This window comes from Conger conger, chromosome 13 (genome assembly GCF_963514075.1).
Source record: "Conger conger chromosome 13, fConCon1.1, whole genome shotgun sequence".
Lineage (NCBI taxonomy): Eukaryota > Metazoa > Chordata > Actinopteri > Anguilliformes > Congridae > Conger > Conger conger.
In genome coordinates this window covers 24,602,843-24,622,354 of record NC_083772.1, presented here as the reverse complement: position 1 = coordinate 24,622,354, position 19,512 = coordinate 24,602,843, and the positions used below count along the sequence as shown (strand labels likewise).

Below are 19,512 nucleotides of genomic sequence, written 5' to 3'. Positions count from 1 at the left end.
TGGGCTCTCTGCTATTCTCTGATGTGAAATTTTCTCATTAGAAACATGAAAGCAGAGCTTGATATTCAGCACACGGACGGAGATCACACGGACGGACTGCCGAGTGGCATTAAGTGGAAACAATGATCAGCGCCTTTGTTTTCATAATGGCCACTGCACACTTCAAACAGACAGAAATTATTTAGTCCCTGAACAAATTCGCAGTGGTGTGGCAGATCAGAGAAATTAAAAAGAATAACCGATATACAGTAGATCACGCAGATGGTGGCCTTAAACCCCCATAGTAGTACGGTGACAGTGTAACGATTTAGCAATTTCCCAGCCATGTCGCTAATCAGGGCTGGCAGTCGGGTGCTGTACGAACCCAACATTAATTCAATTCAAATCAATTCTGCTGCAAATGTTGCAGCTGAAATTGGCTTGAGATAAGAATTAGAATGGTTAATAAGGGATGTGATTTAACCGGGGAGTAAATGGAGGCAGAGAGGACCAGGCTGATAGCAGCGCTGCACACAGTGCTCACACATATAATAAACTCAAACATACAATAAACTGGCCAGTCCAAATGCAGGACCAGGGTTATAGAGGCCATATGCTGGATGGCCATGAGTGAAACCAGATTTTTGTAATCTTAAAGGTCACAGCTGGACATCATCATAAGTGGCCTCCAAACCAATGTTATTTCCAATCACTGACAAAGATTAAAAGGAAAACCGGATAAATAAGAAACTGATTTCGATCTATTTTCAGAGCAGTGACAGTGTCTTGAGTGTGTTCCATAGCTTCGTTGGAGAAAGCTTCCCATGGACACATACCCTCACCCCCAGTATCACGCCTCTTCTGAGGGGAAGTGGTGTCTCTCACAGCCCCAGGACATTGTGCCTCTCCGCCCGTCCAACATTGAGCTGAGAATGTATTCCCCAGAGCTGGTGGGTGTTACAGCCCAGGCCGGGGGCAGGGACGCTATCCGTGTTCAATCTGACCCATGAGGCCATGCTCTCCACTGGGGGAGCTTACTCCCATCATTACATTACATTATTGCCATTTGGCAGATGCTCTTATCCAGAGCGATGTACAGTTGATTAGACTAAGCAGGAGACAATCCTCCCCTGGAGCAAAGCAGGGTTAAGGGCCTTGCTCAAGGGCCCAACGGCTGTGCAGATCTTATTGTGGCTACACCGGGATTAGAACCACTGACCTTGCGTGTCCCAGTCATTTACCTTAACCACTACGCTACAGGCCGGACCATCAAAATGTCTACTCATCTCCACTGGGCCCTGACAGAGCTGGGACAGGAGGTGTCCCGCCTGCCTCCTCGGGCCCCGAACAGCGCGTTTCCGTTCAGCAGTGTTCCTCCTCACCTCCGGTAGGTACATGTAATAACGCTCACGTTCCAGGTACGGATCGATGGGAAAATGACGAGCAAGTCGTGCTTCATAAAGAGAATAAGCATTGATCTGCGGATACTTCAGTCTGCCTGAGGGCGCTTACAGATGATCTGTCAGAAAAGACTGTCCGGGCCCTGTGCTGATGTGAGATCAAGTGCACGGCAGACAGGAGTGGTTCTCTGAGCTAAGTGACTACATGCATCATCGTACAGTTCACAGCTGTTGCTGCGGCACCGGCAATGAGATGGAGCTCCACCATTAGCATTGCCCGAGCAAAGACGTCAGCAGCCCTTTGTGCAGGGAATAAAACTCCCATTGCTACGCGGCCACAGCAAAACAGACCAATGTGTAAAATCCTCTATAGCACCGGGCAAGAATAACAGCCTGCACCACCAGAATGAAACATAAAACACAATTTGTGGCCCAAACATAGATAATATACTTCGCTGCATTCCCCGGCCTCTTAAAATCTGCGACCAGGCGGCTTTTTCTGCACCACAGATATTTGTCATGTTCACAGGCGGGGAAGTGTGTATTGGGGCGGGGGGCAGAAAACCACACAGCTCTGCGGAAGGACCTTCAGCTGCTGACTTAATAACAGGGAAAGCAGGGCCCGGGAACCATCTGTGCTGCCGGCCACTGACCACACTCCAATAACAACGCTGCACCACATCCCTCATGGGAGAGAGGGAAACAGCCCTGAGCTATCTGCTGCCACAGACCTCCAGCACTCCATCATACCCTCCATGATTACTCATTTTACAGGCAGACCTTCTCAGCAGGAGACTATTTTGAATAAGGTTGCACGCAGCCATGCGGTGTTAGTCCAGCTCTTAAAGGTCCGGTCTGCTGCACTCAACCGAGACCATCCAGTCACTGCAAGCATGGACGCGCGCGAGAAATCACCTCTGAATGCAGACGAAACACGCAAACGTTATCGTAAACCAACATCACAGTAGGAGTAAGTCAGCAGTTTGACAGCAGTGTAATGCTTCCTGATATCCCCAATAGGATTGATATCTCAAGGCAATGGCGCTGAAGCTGTCCGCAAGCTAAAAGCCCATTCAGCCACGGCAAATCACACAGTGCAAAAGAAGCACAAGGTCTTTACATGCTAAAGAAAGCTATGTCCACCAGCTATGTGCAAAATCCTGTAATTAGTCTCACAGTGAGATGGGCTGGTGGCAGATGGCTGACATGGTCGCACTCCCCTCCCTGGGTGAAGGGGGCGCCACTCTAGAACAGCTTTACAGGAAGTCTCACACCAGCCCGCCACCCATTACTTCTGCCAGAAGAGCCTGTCAAAATTCAACTGACAGAAAGGAAGACGGGTCTCTGTGATTGACACCCAGCTCCTCTAAAATAAATAAATAAAAAAGGAACAAAAAAAGAAAAGCCCTGGAGAGTTAGCTACACGCTATACAGAGAGGAAGACTCAGCAACAGGGGTGATTCCTGAGTCTCTCAGCCATTTATTTCCATCCAGGAATTTTCCACCATGTTACATTTAACCGCATTACCAGCCATGCAAACAGAGTCATGTCAGGTAATACTATACTGAGGGGTGGTCTGGGGTCAAAAGGATAATGATTATTTCATGATATCTGACCATGGTGCCCAATCGTTATCCTCTGTAAAGCAGAATGACACCAGTGTCACTGCCAATACCTTTAAAAGCAGAGAGAAAACAATCTAGCCACCTTGTGGTCTCTATCCAGACTTGAATAATGCATTATACAATGTCATGAGCTCCTTGCTTGCAGAAATACATTTATAAAACATTGTGTGTACGTTGCAAAAAACCATCAGTTCCATTATTCAAAGTTAAGGGAAAAGATTGAATTGAAATGAGATTGAATTCATAATCCTCATTTGTCATTTTATCCCCATGCTAATAAAAGCACAAGAGGTGCTTTTAAACATGTTGCAACTGCAGCATTCATTAATCTTAAAGAGATTATAGCGCGGGGTGAGAGGTGTGAATCGGAAAATTCTACCCACTGGTATTATGGGGAAGAACAACAGAAGGAGGGAACAGAGAAAAGAATACTATACTCCAAGTCCTTATTGTGCTTCTCTGGGTCTTCCTCTTAAAGTAATTTACTGTAACATTATTTGCCAGCTGTTAATACTATCCCTAATGCTAACTCTGAGAAGATTAGAGGCACGTTCATTATTGGAGGCATTCCGTCTTGAGGGAATTAATTGTAGAAATGAATTACCCACAGCACAGTACTGAGGGTGGATGCACATACCACCAGGGTCTCAACAAATTAGATGTATGTCTGAAAGAACATCTGTCTTGAACTCCCATCTCCCATCTTAGTTGTATGGTAGCAGCAAGGGCTCTGAACTCCGGATCAGAGGCTTGAGGGATAAATAACTGTTGCGTGAGAAGCACACCAATGAAAACCTTGCTGTAGACAAGGAGGTAGACAAACACAAAGAAGGTTCCCCCGGGTAAAACTGCGTAATAAGGAGGTACATGATAATAAGTTCAGAAATACTGATCTGGCGATGTCAATAAACGTTGAGATTGAGAAGCCGCTGCGTATGAACCGCACTGGTTAAGACCCTCATGCCTCATGCAGACGAGGGAATACAAAGACACCATATGCTGCCATGTGTGCTTGGGGGGTACGCAGGATTAAATAATATTGAGATGCGGTTGTTTTGTAAGCCCACGCAGGAACTGAGAGGGAAACAAACAGCTCTGGAAGAGTGCAGCCAGCAAGCCCTGAGAAAAGGGTCAGGGACTTAGCTCAGCCCAGCAGGGACCCCTCCACCTCACACAAACCCCGCATCAACATCTCTGCCCTGCCATTCCACTCAGGGCCAGGGGTTGCGTGGCACTTCCGGAGGGCAGCTATCGCGCCATAAACCCCCAGCTCCCCTCAATCACCCCCACCCATTACGTGATGCAGAATCGGTCTGCGATAAAGCTGTAAGTATCATGATAAATACACTCGCACTGCGTGGCTTAATCATCAAAGACGGATGATGGTGGTGATCTCATAAACCAGGCACAGCCATACTCCTTCATTCTGTGGGTATAAACTGGGAAATGTTGCGTCGAGAGAGTGGTGAGGTTCGCGTAGATGAAGATGACGATGAGGAAGATAGTCAGGGTGGCAGAGCTGTAGTTATCTGCCGAATCAATGGAGGCCAGTGAATGGCAAATTAATGACAATACTACTCTCTTGTGTTTTGTATTCAATGCCCATTGTCAGGGACTTCCACTGGAGATTCAAACAGGATACACTTTCTAAAGGACAGCTGGAGGTTGGTGGCATCTTGTATAGCTTTCCTATGAGTGGGATCACTGCCGATTCTCTGAATTAAAGACAAATGATATCCACAGATGAACAATTATAGGAGCATTTCAGACGGGTCCTGTTAAGAATCATAAGTAGGCTTGTGTTTTGACAGTATTCTGAAATCTGAATTACCATAAATTGCATCGCATTGATTTACAAACTGTGTTTGAAATACAGACTGTGCTTGCGTTCATAAATTATTCATACAATATAACAAATGTGCTTTTGAAAATATAATCATGTTTCCCCCTTTTGTGAGTGTAGACTGGGAGTGAAAGATTTAATCAATGATTAAATTGCACTGGTTTACCTCATTGTAATATACTGGCTACACCAGAAGAGGTCCTTGACAGTAGTATACCCAAGCTAACTACGCATACACAGAATGATTACTTCAAATTAAGATATTCAGTAGAAAGATGCTATTTGTTGTTAACATAATATAATACAATGGATAAGGGCATTTTCAAACTCTTGAATGCATAAAGTTGTGACCTTTTAACATGCAAAATATAATTGTCTATTTTATACTGACTCTAGCTGAGATGAATTTGAACTGACACGTTCTACCACATATAATATCACACATAATATAAAAATCCCTCTAATCCATCCTATCCCATCCCCCTCAATCAACAACACCACTTTACAGTACACGCTGTTCCAAGCGGCATAGTGAAGCATCTAACAGCATTAGAACTAATGTAAGCAACTGATAGCTAGGAAGATGTGCAGATGAACAATAGACGCAACTGATATGTACATAAAACCACAGAGAATGACTTAATGCTCCAATTATGAATTGTATAGTGTTAGCGCATTACGAAATTAAGAAAATAAGGCAGTACATTTGAGTTCATTTTGTCATTGCAGAAATGGAAATGGGGCCGTGTAAATAAGGCATGAACTGATGAGCACTCAGCAAGGTACTCCATTGCACTTATACAGAACTATTGTTTTTCCTCAAGCTATAATCTCTTATCCGAGCGGCCGGAGCCGGGGAGGGGGCCGCGGTTCAGCCGTCTGCCGTGGTGGAATGGAGGGAGACAGGGCTGCTCGGGGAACGCGGCGGCCCGGCCGACCACGCTAAATTGGAGGTGAAATACAAACACGGGGGCCGTCGTTCTCCGGGAGCGGCCTGAGAGAATCCACTGGCATGAGCGCAGGCCAGCTGTGAGCCTGCCAACACAGCTGGTCTCTGCTGGAGGAATGAAATGAGCCCTTTTTAAAAACCCAAGTATGGGAGAGACGGTAAAGGAGCAAGTGTCTGTGATATCTGGCGGCCGCCCAGGATTCGGCTCTCAGGCACACCTGCACACTTGCACACAGGAGAACATATACCTCATAGTTACGCTTACCATATCCCTCTCAAATTCTCTCTTTCTCTCTCTCTCTCTGTAAAAAATTTGACAATTCAAATTCGAATTTAGTCTAACCGTTCTTCCCCTTCCACTGAGTATTTTGGACAAAGGGAACAAACACACACACAAACACACCCGCACAGACACACAGACACACACACATGGATGCAGACGCACAGACACGCACACAGACACACACAGACACACACACACACACACACACAAAGCCACGGCTCTCTCTTGGTGGAGGGAATTTACGCCTGATCATTTCTGCCTCGCCGCTCAGGCTGTGGTGATAGACACTAAGGTGGTGGGTCCTGGCCTATTCCATTCCTGTAATTCGTCACTTTGACTGCAGCCCCCGCCCCCCTTCCCCTCCTCACAACAGGGCCACTGCGGCTGCCCTACCATCGGCACAGCAATTTCCACGTCTGGGAATCCAATTCACAGCTGCCCTTCCGTTCTCCACACAGCCCCCAAACACCTGTGTGCACCTCGCATCGCCTGGGCAATGGTGTTCTGGAAGCTTCCTTTCGAAAAAAAAAACTCATCAAAGTCACACATCCAGTCTGTTCCCCGGGGCACCTCTGACTAATAGAAGTCTTGACTCTTACACAACCCTAATGGAGGCCACATTTGCTCACCATTTGCCGTGATAAATGGTAAATGTAGCCCTCGAATTTAGCCACTGGTACAATAGCCACTGCTAAATTAGCATCATATGTCTCTGTGCCACCCCTGTTGCATACCAGCAAACGCTCTTTTCAAAACATAGTCCACAAGTTGAGCTTAGACAGATTTGAATCAGGGAAAGACATTTCATGCACGACACGCACAGATCATGGGTGAACGATGGGACACAGTCATCCCAGTTTTCACCATCTATCAGATTCTTGTGCTCAAGCTCAGATGGAACAAAAAGCAGAACTGGGACTGCAGGACCAGGTGTGCTAGCCCTCTACTACATCAATCCCAGGCAGACCCAAAATAGGCTCAAGCATTTAACTCTGCTGTCAAAAGTAATCTCACAATACTTCAAGAATAAAAGGCGAAAGGTTTAATCTTGTCACTCTTCTGTATGAAATGAGGAGAGGCTTAGGAGGTCCCGCACACTGTGTGATACATGAACGAACGACACAGAGCTAAGAGACAGAACATAGCTGGATGTCAAGGATAAGTATGAAGCGGAAAGCACAGATATGAAGGCAGATGTGCAGGGTTGAGCATGGATAGGAATGAGCAATGATGCCGATGCAGGAACGTGGAGAAGAATTTCAATGTACACTAGGCTGAGAGTGATGCATGGATAAGAATGAAGAGGGGAAAGCAGATGAGACTGGGGTTCTGGGAGGAACAGCTTCAATCCCAGATAAGGAGACACGGAGCTGATGATGATGTGAGGAGTGAGTGAAATGTCGGCAGGAGAAGACTGATGAAGAGGAATGAGGATGAGGAGGAGAGAAGCAGCCTGGCACCTTGCTGCACACTTCACCCAGCAAACCTCTCGCTAATGACTTACACTTAAAATTCCCTCAACCCACAGAGCCGCTTATCATGCTGTTTACCATGGCAACAGACTCCAGGCCTGGGAGATTGGAGGATGCATCACCATTAATCTCCCAGAGATGACCTGCTGGCTCCCTCCCTTTTCCCTGACCCTGACATTTTAATCCTTTAAAGAGGTATCCTTAACTGCCCATACACAAACCCAGGCAATTTCACATGTCATTGTTTGTCATGCGAGGAGAGAAATAAAATCTCTAGCGCACGGGCCGCAATAGCAACACGTGGGTTATGAAATGACAGGTCACGCCTCTACAGCAGGCGTGCTGGTGTTGTGCGCTGCGGCCCGGTAACGGGTCACACAGAGGCCTCACAACATCAGCACGCCCCTGCAGCAGGCAGGATCACACAGCGCTGTGCACTGAGGCCCGTAACGGGTCACACCCAGGCCTCACAACAGCAGCATCAACACAATAGTAGCATGGACAACAGCAGCATCAACACAATAGTAGCATGGACACAACAGCAGCATGGACACAACAGCAGCATCAACACAACAGCAGCATGGACACAACAGCAGCATCAACACAACAGCAGCATGGACACAACAGCAGCATCAACACAACAGCAGCATCAACACAACAGCAGCATGGACACAACAGCAGCATTGGCACAACAGCAGCATGGACACAACAGCAGCAAGGACACAACAGCAGCATTGGCACAACAGCAGCATCAACACAACAGCAGCATCAATACAATAACAAAGAGTGAGGTCACATAAAAACACAACGGGGCGAAGGGATATAGGCTGCTGATGACCAACTGATCAGAACCAATCATTTATGGTGTTGAATCTAACTGTGATTGTGTTTAGTTGAGAGGAGCAAGGTCCTTCAATTTTTCAGTGAATGACAATTTATGGTAGCCGCACCCATTTTTTGGTTCAAGAAACCACACCTTCCCATCACTACACTGCTGTCACCCACAGCTGCAGAACTCTCCCTACAGCACAATCCCGCTGTACTGTAAATGGTAAATGGTTGGCATTTATATAGCGCCTTTATCCAAAGCGCTGTACAATTAATGCTTCTCATTCACCCATTCATACACACACTCACACACCAACGGCGATTGGCTGCCATGCAAGGTGCCGACCAGCTCGTCAGGATCATTTGGGGGTTAGGTGTCTTGCTCAGGGACACTTCCACACAGCCCGGGCGGGCGATCGAACCGGCAACCCTCTGACTGCCAGACGACTGCTCTTACTGCCTGAGCCATGTCGCCCCAGCATGTGAGCAGTTACTTCCAGAGACACAACCGAATGTGATGCCACATCCAGTTAAGCCCACTAGCAGTGTCCAACATTCAGTCATGTACAACTTTGTCATTTAGATGATGTTATTTGTGTTTTTCCACAACTGGTTATTGCGCTTTGGTAACACGGTCAGTAATGTCAGGACAATAAATGATACTTTACTATGCCTTTACTCTCCCATGCTAACCCTGTACTACAGTTTTTTGAAGAGATTCTCTGAGGTGCGTGGTGCCCTATGTCAAAGTAAGGCCTTGTTTAAATATACCCAAAGGAATCCAGCAACTTGTGTTTTTTTTCCTCCTGTCAAAAAGGAATGAAAGTAATGGTTGTCTCTCGCACTTCAGTGACTGGATACACTGAGCTGGTAGGAAAGGGTAAAAGGGAGAGACAGAAGGTAAAATTCTGCGGTCCCAGCTCAATGTCTGCTCCTCACTGGCATTTCCCCGGAGGGTGAACTGCTGCGTCACTGCCTGACCTTATCGCACTGTGGTTAATGACAAAGCGTCCGGAATGCCGAGTGGTAATCACCATCACCGATCACTATCACAGACGACATGGGAAGACCTGACAGCCCTTTTAAATGGTTAAAATGATACATTCATTTTCACTTCCATTCAGTGAAGAAACTGACGAAAGGAGTGGGGTCTCAACTCCTGGGAGTGAAGAATTGGTGCAAAACTGAGATTAACTGTGAATTGCCCGTATGTAGAATTGCCCTTTAGCACTATCGAGAAACATGCCCCACATTGGTCCTTCACAATGGACTTTCTTTCACTGTGTTATGTATGCAGTATGTGTGCACGCTTGCGAACACAAATAACACTGTCATTTTGTTGATATTGAATCCATGTTTGCATGTTTATAAGTACAGACAAGGTAAAGTTCTTAGTAACATTTGTACAAGCACATATACATTCAGGTACCACTTTATTAGATACACCTTTCTAGTGCCAGGTAGGACCTCCCCTTTGCCCCCAGAACAGAGATTTTGGTCCACGTTGACCATGCAGCACTCTGCATGCAATAGAATACACTTGACTAATCAGAAACAGCAGGGGAAGCCAACTGTCTGATTACTTTTGGTCCCATAAAATGGAGGGACTGTGTATAAAGAGTAAAGTAATTCCTACATGGAACACCCAATATGTAAATGATCTCGAAATAAAGATGAGAGTCTGCACTTTACCTTCATATCCATTGTTTCATTTTAAATCCAGTACAGAGCCAAAAGAACAGAAATTGCACCTCTATCAATACTTACGGACTGCACTGTAGTCCCCTATTTCAGGACACCATATTTTGGGACATATTAAGGTTATGTAAAATGTCATGTTTACTACTTTGTCACATATCTTCTCTGGGGATACTTTTGAATGCCTGCCGCTGAAGGCAGAAGCTGTAGATATTCAGCTTCTGCCTTTTCCAGTGGTCCATTGCCTTAAGTCTTGTTCAGCATATGAAATGCATGTACAATTGGATTCAGATCAGATGAATGACTGAGGCAGTCAGAATCTTCTGGGGTTGGCTTTGAAAAACCGCTGCTTTAGCAGTCTGTTTACAATCAATGTCTTGCTACTGGATGAAGCATTGTCCAGTGAGTTTGGAGAAAGTTGGCTGATTGCTGTGATTCTTGGGCAGTTCTTTTTCGTCTCCACGGTTTGCTCTTGCCTCTCACTCAATACAAGTAAATCTCGGTCTCCTCTGTCCACAACACCATTTTATAGAACTCTGCATGCTCTTTTATGTACTCATCAACCTGTAACCTGGCCACCCTGTTTTTGCGGCTAACTAGTGGTTCACATCATGCAGTGTAGGCTCTGTAGAGGTCTTCCATTACTAGTTCCTTTATGATTACTTTTTATTAATGTCCCAAACAGTTGATTATGTGACCTTTTTAAAAGCTGATACAACATTGGATAACAACAGGAAAATGTCTAAAAATATATTAATTACCATTACCATTGATTACTCCCATTACCATTGAAATCAATGTTATTTGGCGGCCATCTTGATGGTTAAGAAAACCATTTCCGATGGTTTTCTAAATGTCAAAGCTGGCATTCAGAACCATTTCAGATGACAACAAATGGCTTATGATAGGATATGATTGGGAAGGAGATAGACAAACAATATGCATTTCAGATGTGTCACATCCTAGACGCAGGTATTTTTATGTTCAGCCAAGCCTCCTACATTACATGGATATCAGACTCTGCAGTAGACTTTCACAGAGTTTTAAGAAAGTCTATTATTATTATTATTATTATTATTATTATAATAATTATTATTATATTTCTATAAAGTTATTTTCTCTGACTTACCAATATTTTTAATATGAAAAACAGCTAAACCTCTTTACCACGTCTGCATGCTTTTATGCATTTAGTCACTGCCACATGAGTGGCAGATTAAATATTTGCATTAACAAGCTGGTATACAGGTGTTACATGATCCTCTACTTTGCTTGTTCTCTTTCCCTCTCCCATTCACAGGTGCTGGTGGTTATCCCTGATTGGTGTGCCTTTTTATGGTTCCAGGTGCCTGAGAGAAGAGAGACAGCAACCTCACTTGTGTAGCAATCATTGTTAGTCTCTGTTAAGGTTTATGTTGGTTCCTTCTGGGGAAGGGGATCTGGTAGTTCAGTTTCCATGGCTTTGTTTAGTGTTATTTCGCGTGTGGTTGATTTACGCCCTGGGTTCAATGGCCCATTATGTGGTAAGCCCAGGAGCTTACCTTTCTTTTGTTCCTTTTGGCTGGATCCCTGGACTCATTTATTGTATGTCACTGTCTTTGCATTTTTGAAAGGAAATAAATGTTTGACTTGGTCTCAATGTTATGAGCCTCAAAATTAAGCGAGTCATGCTTGAGGATGTGACAACAGGTCTACCTAATAAAGTGGTCACTGAGTGTATATACGTATATACATATACATACTGACCAGATAACAAAGGAATAGCTTGTACATTGTTCTGGTTTCTGCTACTACACAGTGTTTTTCTGTATGGCAGGTCTGTTTATCCAGGGCAACTCACAGCACGAAACAGAGTTAATTTTTCAGACACCGAGATTGCCCTGACAAGGTCTTCAATTAGATATTCAGTCGCCTACGGCTAAAGCTGTTTTGAGCTGTTTTTGTTTTCAGCTACAAGACAACACATGAAGCAGCAGACCTATCACCTTTGAATGGTTCCCTGTCATGCAGTTCCAACATTAATTGAGATAGGAGGGGAAACAATGTGAGCTGTAAAATTCAGTTTTTATTGAAGGGGAAACAATAATCGTGAGGAGAAGTAGATCTGCAAATGTGGTAAGTGTCTGGCTGAAATGTGAATATTGATTTTAACTACTGCAGAGAGAGAGAAAAAATTTACATTGTAATGTTGTAATTGTAATAAATTAATGGACACTAAAAATTGTGGTGTATGTTGCCAACAAAATAATAATTTCTCCTGGAAAAAATGTGTTGATAATCTATGTGAGTTTAACAGGAGCTCATTATGTTGGCTGTGGTTGGGTGTATATGCTCATCAGTGAGGCCTCCCAGCACAGAGCTGTATCTCCATGTAGTCTCTTGTACAGAGCAGCAGAAGGAATGATCAAAGAACTTCTCTACTTAAATGTATTATTCATCTTCTTGCCGACTTTGCAACCGGAAGTTTACAATCCAAATGGAAGAATAATGAAGGATTGAGGATATTATTTGTAAATGCTCCCATAGCAAAATGTTTCTCAAATCAATGCATAATCTATTTGCATAGCATAGCCAATGAAATGACAGATTGTTTGGGGGGAAACACGTCTGGCTATAGTGTAGTACTTTGGTGTAGTGGTTATGCTTTGTTACTAGAAGGCTTCTAGGCTTTGTTACAAGACAGTTGCAGGTTTGTAACTGCTTTGGTGCATCTGAGCAAGGCATTTATCCTGATTTGCCTCAGTCAATATTAAACAGTGTGAGAGAATATGTTGGTTAGTCACTTAATCTTGTTGCCCTGGATGGTCTTCGGTAATGAAGATAAATATTACATGTCAGGAATGGCTGTGATTACCTTAATGTACCACTGATTGACAACAGATCATGTGTGCCTTTTATAATAATATATGTCCATTAATTCTCAGAACAGTTTCTCAGAGAGAAGGTCGCTCCATTACATTACATTACATTATTGGCATTTGGCAGACACTCTTATCCAGAGCGACATACAGTTGATTAGACTAAGCAGGAGACAATCCTCCCCTGGAGCAATGCAGGGTTAAGGGCCTTGCTCAAGGGTCCAACGGCTGTGCGGATCTTATTGTGGCTACACCGGGATTAGAACCACCGACCTTGCCTGTCCCAGTAATTTACCTTAACCACTACGCTACAGGCCGCTCCCCACATGATAATAAAAGAACTGTAATGTGCTTAATTGTCCAGCTGAGTTTCAAGGTTATGCTTCATTTTGTTTTCATCCCCCATTTTAAACTGCGATTAGACATGCGTAGTGGGCATGGAAAAACGCGTAATATCAGAGAAATGGGACTACACTTTGTGACCTTGGACAGAAAGGCAGGATTGTGTGGGAATTATTGCGGAGAGCTGCAGCAGGCAGATGCTGTGGCTTCTTCTCACAGCTACAGCGCTGATCTCTTTACTGTCCATGGGCTCTCTGCAGCAGCTGTGTGGATATTGATAAGGGCCACAGAGTGGGGAGTACAGAGAGCCCAGGACAGTGGAAAAATATTATGTCTCTAATACTAAAGAGGTTTTGAGTGTTTTATCTACCAGCATTTCTCTTCATTGCACTGAACGTGCTGTCGATCGATGCATGCAGAAATCTGCTCAAGGAGACAATCATAATATCTGTACAGACAATGGTTCTGCTGAAAAACAGCTCGCAACCCTCAACGGGCTTGAGAATATGCATGTTGCACTGTGACTGCAAGTAAGCTCCAGATGATTGTTGTGTTAGAAAATTGAACAATACTGTAGATGTTTCCTTTTTCCAGTCAATGCTTAAAAATCGGAGCCCGCCTTTTCCATTCCTCGTTGCGTTCCCTTTTATTTCTCTTGCTCTGCCTCCCCCTTTCCTACCTCTCTTTCTCTCTCCCCCATCCCTTTAATACTGTGCATTTGAATCATTTGAGTCCTGATCCTGCTGGGGTTGTCTCGCTTGCAAAGCTTCAAGGTCTTTTCTTTAGATCAACCTCAGTCTCTGAGAAAAATCAATTGAGTAAAATCCTGCCCACTTCTTTTATGAATTGTACATACACTCCCACGGATGAGAATTTGATCAAATTTCTCTGCAGAACTGGGAGATTTGTTTGTCGTTGCTTTCACCAAAGGATGGGAAACAACAAGTCAAAAACGGGCACATCCAGCCATTTTACTGAGATGCAGTTTTCCCCCTAATTTTTCATCTGGCGTTCAGGATGCTTTGTCAATAATTAAAAGGCTTCTGAGGGCACGATCATTTTCAATGAGCAGTTCTCCTTGAGGCTATGTTTAAAAGGCTTACTGGATGTCAAGTGTTTTTTATTTGTCTCCATTACACAAGACTTGATGGTGGAAATGAGGTTTAGAGTAATGAGCTGGTGAGGAGGACAGCAGAACTCTCATGTCCTTGAGGTGTTCACTCAAGGTCAGGCTCAGCGAGGCACAGGCAGAGACATATTCATGAAGCCATGTATATACGCTCACACGTCGTCAGAAACAACACATGCACAGACCACAGCACACAGTCTCAGCTCCAGAGAAAGCAGAAGCGGTTCCAACAATCTGCGCACACTGATTACAGCTGGGCTGGCGCGATACTGCCAAAAACACTCAACAAAACAGTGGACATTTGCAACAGATCTCAACATGGTGCACAATGGAAACACATCCCTGGAGAATTTGCATTTCCTATTTGATTTAGGCCTGCTTTAATGCACATGCATCAATAGCAACCGCTCAGCTTTTTGATATAGATTTTTCAACACCTAGGTATGACAAAACCATTCAATTGCATACTGGGATTGAGTTGTTTGAACAGTAAGCACAATACATATCTTTTTAATCTTTTACTTAACGCAGTAGATCCACTGTATATGCAGTAGATCTGTACAGGTACTCTATATGCAAGTTCTACAGGATTTTCCCAGTTATTTAGCTGGGCACATTTAAAAGAAAAGCAGTAATATATGATGAGCCAGGGCGTTTTGAGGAGACATTTTTAAGCCTCTGACACAATGTGATGAAGGCACATACTGTACAGACTTCTCCCAGCCACTGGGTCTCCTCCACAGAACAATACTGTCTCACGCCTGTACCCTGAAAACACTTCCACGCATGATAATGCTGATGAAACAAACGGAGGAATCAGCAGTGCCCCCAAGGCATTCCTCCCGGGGAGATGAACATGTCCTTATTTTATGCTGGCCCTTGACTGATCAGTGATGAAGGAGAATTATTAATGGAATGGAGGAAGGTCATTTCATAAGTTTCACCACAATCCTCACCACAACAAGCCATCCACATTGATTATCTTCTTAAAATGACAAGACGTCATGTCCTAACTTGAGAAAATTAGGTTTCTAATGAGCTGAATAGAAAGAATGTAAAATGTTGACACAAATTCTGTGTTAAGCGTTGCGTTGGGTCACTGCTGTCTTTTCAAATGGGAATTCTTACCCATTTCACTGGCTTAATGCCTACGTGGTCTCTGAGAAAATACTTAATTTATCTAAATTGTATAATTAATTAGGCAGGCTTCAGTCCAGGTATCTAGTGATATGACTTTAAGCAGAGGCCACAGAAACTACAGAATTAATTTTGATTAGCAAATAATGTACCATCTGAAAACAACTTTGTATGTCATTTTCCTTAAACCGGACAATATTAGTTTATAATATTAGACAATAAGATATTAGACAATATAATAGACAATAAGGTTTTCCTGTATAAATGACAATAAATTAATATGAATTTTTTTACAGAATCTAGACCATTTTCAGGTTGACCTTAATATTTTTCTGAATCTCACTAATGAATTATTTAGCTTATGAATCTTTCTTGTTGTTTACCAAATCTGTCATTGGTTCCATGATGAAACTAAGGGGAAAGACTGTGACCTCATAGGCATTCAGGAATAGCTTGATGTTGAACATTATGAACTGGTGGATGAACATGACCAACAGGGCAGCCTGTAGCATAGTGGTTAAGGTACATAACTGGGACCTGCAAGGTCGTTGGTTCGATCCCCGGTGTAGCCACAATAAGATTCGCACAGCCCTTGGGCCCTTGAGCAAGGCCCTTAACCCTGCATTGCTCCAAGGAAGGACTGTTTCCTGCTTAGTCTAATCAACTGTATGTCGCTCTGGATAAGAGCGTCTGCCAAATGCCATGTAATGTAATGTAATGTAATGGTGGAGGCTGAAGGTCAAAGTCCATGTGAATGTTCCCGGCTACAGATCACGCAGCACCTGTACGATTTACCCTTTCATTCTACTCAGTGAAAAAAGGAGCGGCCTACCTTCAGTGTGGATGGCCGATACGTAGCTCCAGTTGTACCTCTTGACAATGTCCACCATGGCCCGGGCTTGCTGGGCGTCGGAGGGCACCACCCTCATGAAGTACTTGTACAGGGACTTGTCGCTGAGGTCCATGCTGGTGGCGGAGTAGGCTATCTGGGGGATGTTGAAGAGCTGCAGCAGGTTCTGCACCTGGATGGCCACCGAGCTGGAGCCGGGTCCGATCACCCCCACGATGGGCTTCTTCCCCCGCATGGGCGTGGCTCCGCTCTCCGCGCACCGCGCCATGCCCTCCTCTTCCTCGGAGGACACCAGCGAGTCGCGGATGAACTCGATGCTCTGCTCCAGGGCCACGGCGGAGTGCCAGCAGGAGTCCCGGATCTCGCAGCCCAGCGTGATGTTGGGCAGGAGGTCGTTGTCGGCGTTGATGCGGTCCAGGGTGTACAGCATGGCCTCCACGCGCTGGATGCCGTACTGCTCCCGCACCGCCCCGCACTTGCGCTCGTGCACCTTGTCGGCCGGGGGCTGGTGGTGCACCGAGAACAGGGCCCCGATGATGATGTCTCCAGCGGTGTGGGCCACCACGCGCCTCTCGTTTGCCTGCGCGTCCACCAGGACCCCGAGGCTTGCCAACCCAATCTCCTCTGACAACAAAAGCATGAGGAGAAACAAGAGGCTCATTTTGGGTACACCACAAACGCACCTTGCGTGCGCGCTCAGGGAAACTTCATGACTGGAAGGGAGACACCAGGACCCACTGGATGAAGAAATATCTCTGAAGTCTTTTATTCCACTCTGGATGCAGCAAAGCTTTCATTTCTCAGGCATTTCCAAACACAGCCTAATGAAGAAACGTCTCCAAGGCAACGTGTTACTGAGGAGGCGCGGGTGATAGTTGGCTTCATAACCTTGAATTAAAGGTAAAGCAAGATGTTAGAAACCACGATCTCTGTTACAACATCAACTGCGAGCAGAAACCTTCTGTGGCCGATAAAATGTTTACATCTACGTTCTGAGAATGGCAATGTCAAAGACATCCACAATAATATAAAAATAACAAATACAAATGCTTTATGGTGCCTGGTAAATTATAATGTCACAAACAAACAGTTCTCTGAATGATAAAATGCACAGTGGATCTACCAGCACAGTATATTTCAACAAAGACCAGTGATGCAGCATTCTGAAAGCTCTTGTTTATGTCTTTAGGCTAGGTACATGCAGGCATTAGACTGATATCATTTATTACATTAATGGATTTTTTTTTTTACATGCCACATTTTTCAAAGTAAAGATTACTAGTCAATTATCAAAATAGAATAATTGCCCATGATCCAAATATGTCAATTCATTGAATCAAGGACAGGTAAAATGCAGCAACGTCATTTAGCTAAATGTCTACCATTGCAGGGGAGAAGGGGCAGGTAATGTCATTATTTGACAGTGTGGTTACAGCCTCATTATTTGGAGAACGGCTTCTGTGAGGTCTCTCTTACAACTCTCACATTAAAACGATTCATTATCGGGACTACGAGAAGGAGCACAGGCAATAAATCATGACATGATTCTCGCATTCTCTCTCTTTCCATGGCGCGAGCTCCCGTGTTAGAATAGCGGTCTGTCATCGAATTGGTTCTTCTTCGCGAAAGCTCCGTTAGATTTCTTGCAAGCAGAGCACGGAGTTTACATGGAATTCACTTTGTTTTTAGAGCGAGAACATACACTGCTTGTTACGCTGTGCATAAAATGTAATTCAATTACTTTTATTTATTGTTTATTAAGCCATATGCTTGGCCATACCTTAATCGCAGCGAAACAAAACACAATGACTTTGTGATATTGTTAAACGAATGCCCTTTAAGTCATTGGCACTTTCCATATTTTGCATATTTACGTGCTTGTCATTCAAATTATACGTTATAAGTTATGAGCCTATTTAATACATTTACAAAATAATAAATAATGTCTTTGTAATAGCGACACTAGACACGTTGTAGTCTTCAAAATGTGTCTTGGATAAAACCTCTCTATCTCTCTCTCTATCGCTCTCTCTCTATCGCTCTCTCTCTCTCTCTCTCTCTCTCTCTCTCTCTCTCTCTCTCTCTCTCTCTCTCTCTCTCTCTCTCTCTCTCTCACACACACACACACACACACACACACACCACACGCATACACACAACTGGATAAATATTTTTTTCAAGTTACCCTTTAGTCGCCATTACAGAATAGATACGATTCGTTTTGATTACCCTGTCATCCTGTTTATCGACAAATGTCAGTTACGCCAATCGTGTGAGGTAGGTCAACCGACGTAACTAAAACTGAGAACTACGTTATACATACCGTATGAAAGAAGTAAAGAATATTTTAATGCCCCAGCACAAGTACTGTGGTTCTTGGGAGCTATTCGTGGTGCTGAAAAAGCCACGCGCCTCTAATTACCTTGAAACCACTGCAGTGAACAACTTTCAGATGTTAAAATGCATTATAAACTCATTAATGTTGCGTTTGTCTGTTATTAGACATGAAATAAAAGCCACATAAGCTACCGCAGATAAATAATCAAAATATGGCAACGGTGAAATGTAAAGAGCTTGAATCAAAACGTAGCCCGAGTGAACAAAGATATATCTCAAAGACAGCATTTCGTCTCATGCAACAGCAAATTCAGTGAAACATGACAGAAAATTTAATTTTTAACGGAAGTCGTGCTACGTATGTTGTCATAAAGTGAAAGATTATATTAAATGTGTAAAGGGCATATGTTCCTGTTATCTGATTTTTACCGCAAACTACATAAACCTTTTGTCTGGAATTAAACGAAAACGATCACCTTACCTTTCAGGTTCCCTGTTCCTCAGGTAGCCTGTATTCTGTGGTGTCTCGCTAATTTGGCTAGATATCGAAAAGCCAATGCCTGCGACTGTAGTAAAGGCTCGTCTTGCCTTCATGTCACGAACCACGCTGCAATTGCATGCTGGCGCTTCCCCACATCACCCACCCCTTCCCCCACCCCCTTTTTCAGACTAACCTGCGACAGGGTGCTCGGACACGGTGATCCCATTTAGCATGAACGTATAAAAGCATATTTGTATGTTAGCGTTACGGTCTTCCCTCGATGCGTTTTATCCAGTGATG

The 19,512-nt window shown here is 44.2% G+C and overlaps 1 protein-coding gene across 1 annotated transcript in view; it reads right to left on the bottom strand.

Moving 5' to 3' along the window:
• The window catches only part of grm5b (glutamate receptor, metabotropic 5b), a 76,808-nt gene extending 57,488 nt beyond the window's left edge, over positions 1-19,320 (bottom strand). Inside the window, exons 1-2 of the mRNA XM_061216228.1 lie at positions 19,213-19,320; positions 16,377-17,282 (exon numbers count right to left, since the gene is read on the bottom strand). Of these exons, the coding sequence (XP_061072212.1) occupies positions 16,377-17,055 (679 nt within the window). The 5' untranslated portion in view covers positions 17,056-17,282; positions 19,213-19,320. The remainder of the gene's footprint in view (positions 1-16,376; positions 17,283-19,212) is intronic.
• Positions 19,321-19,512: the final 192 nt, after the last annotated feature.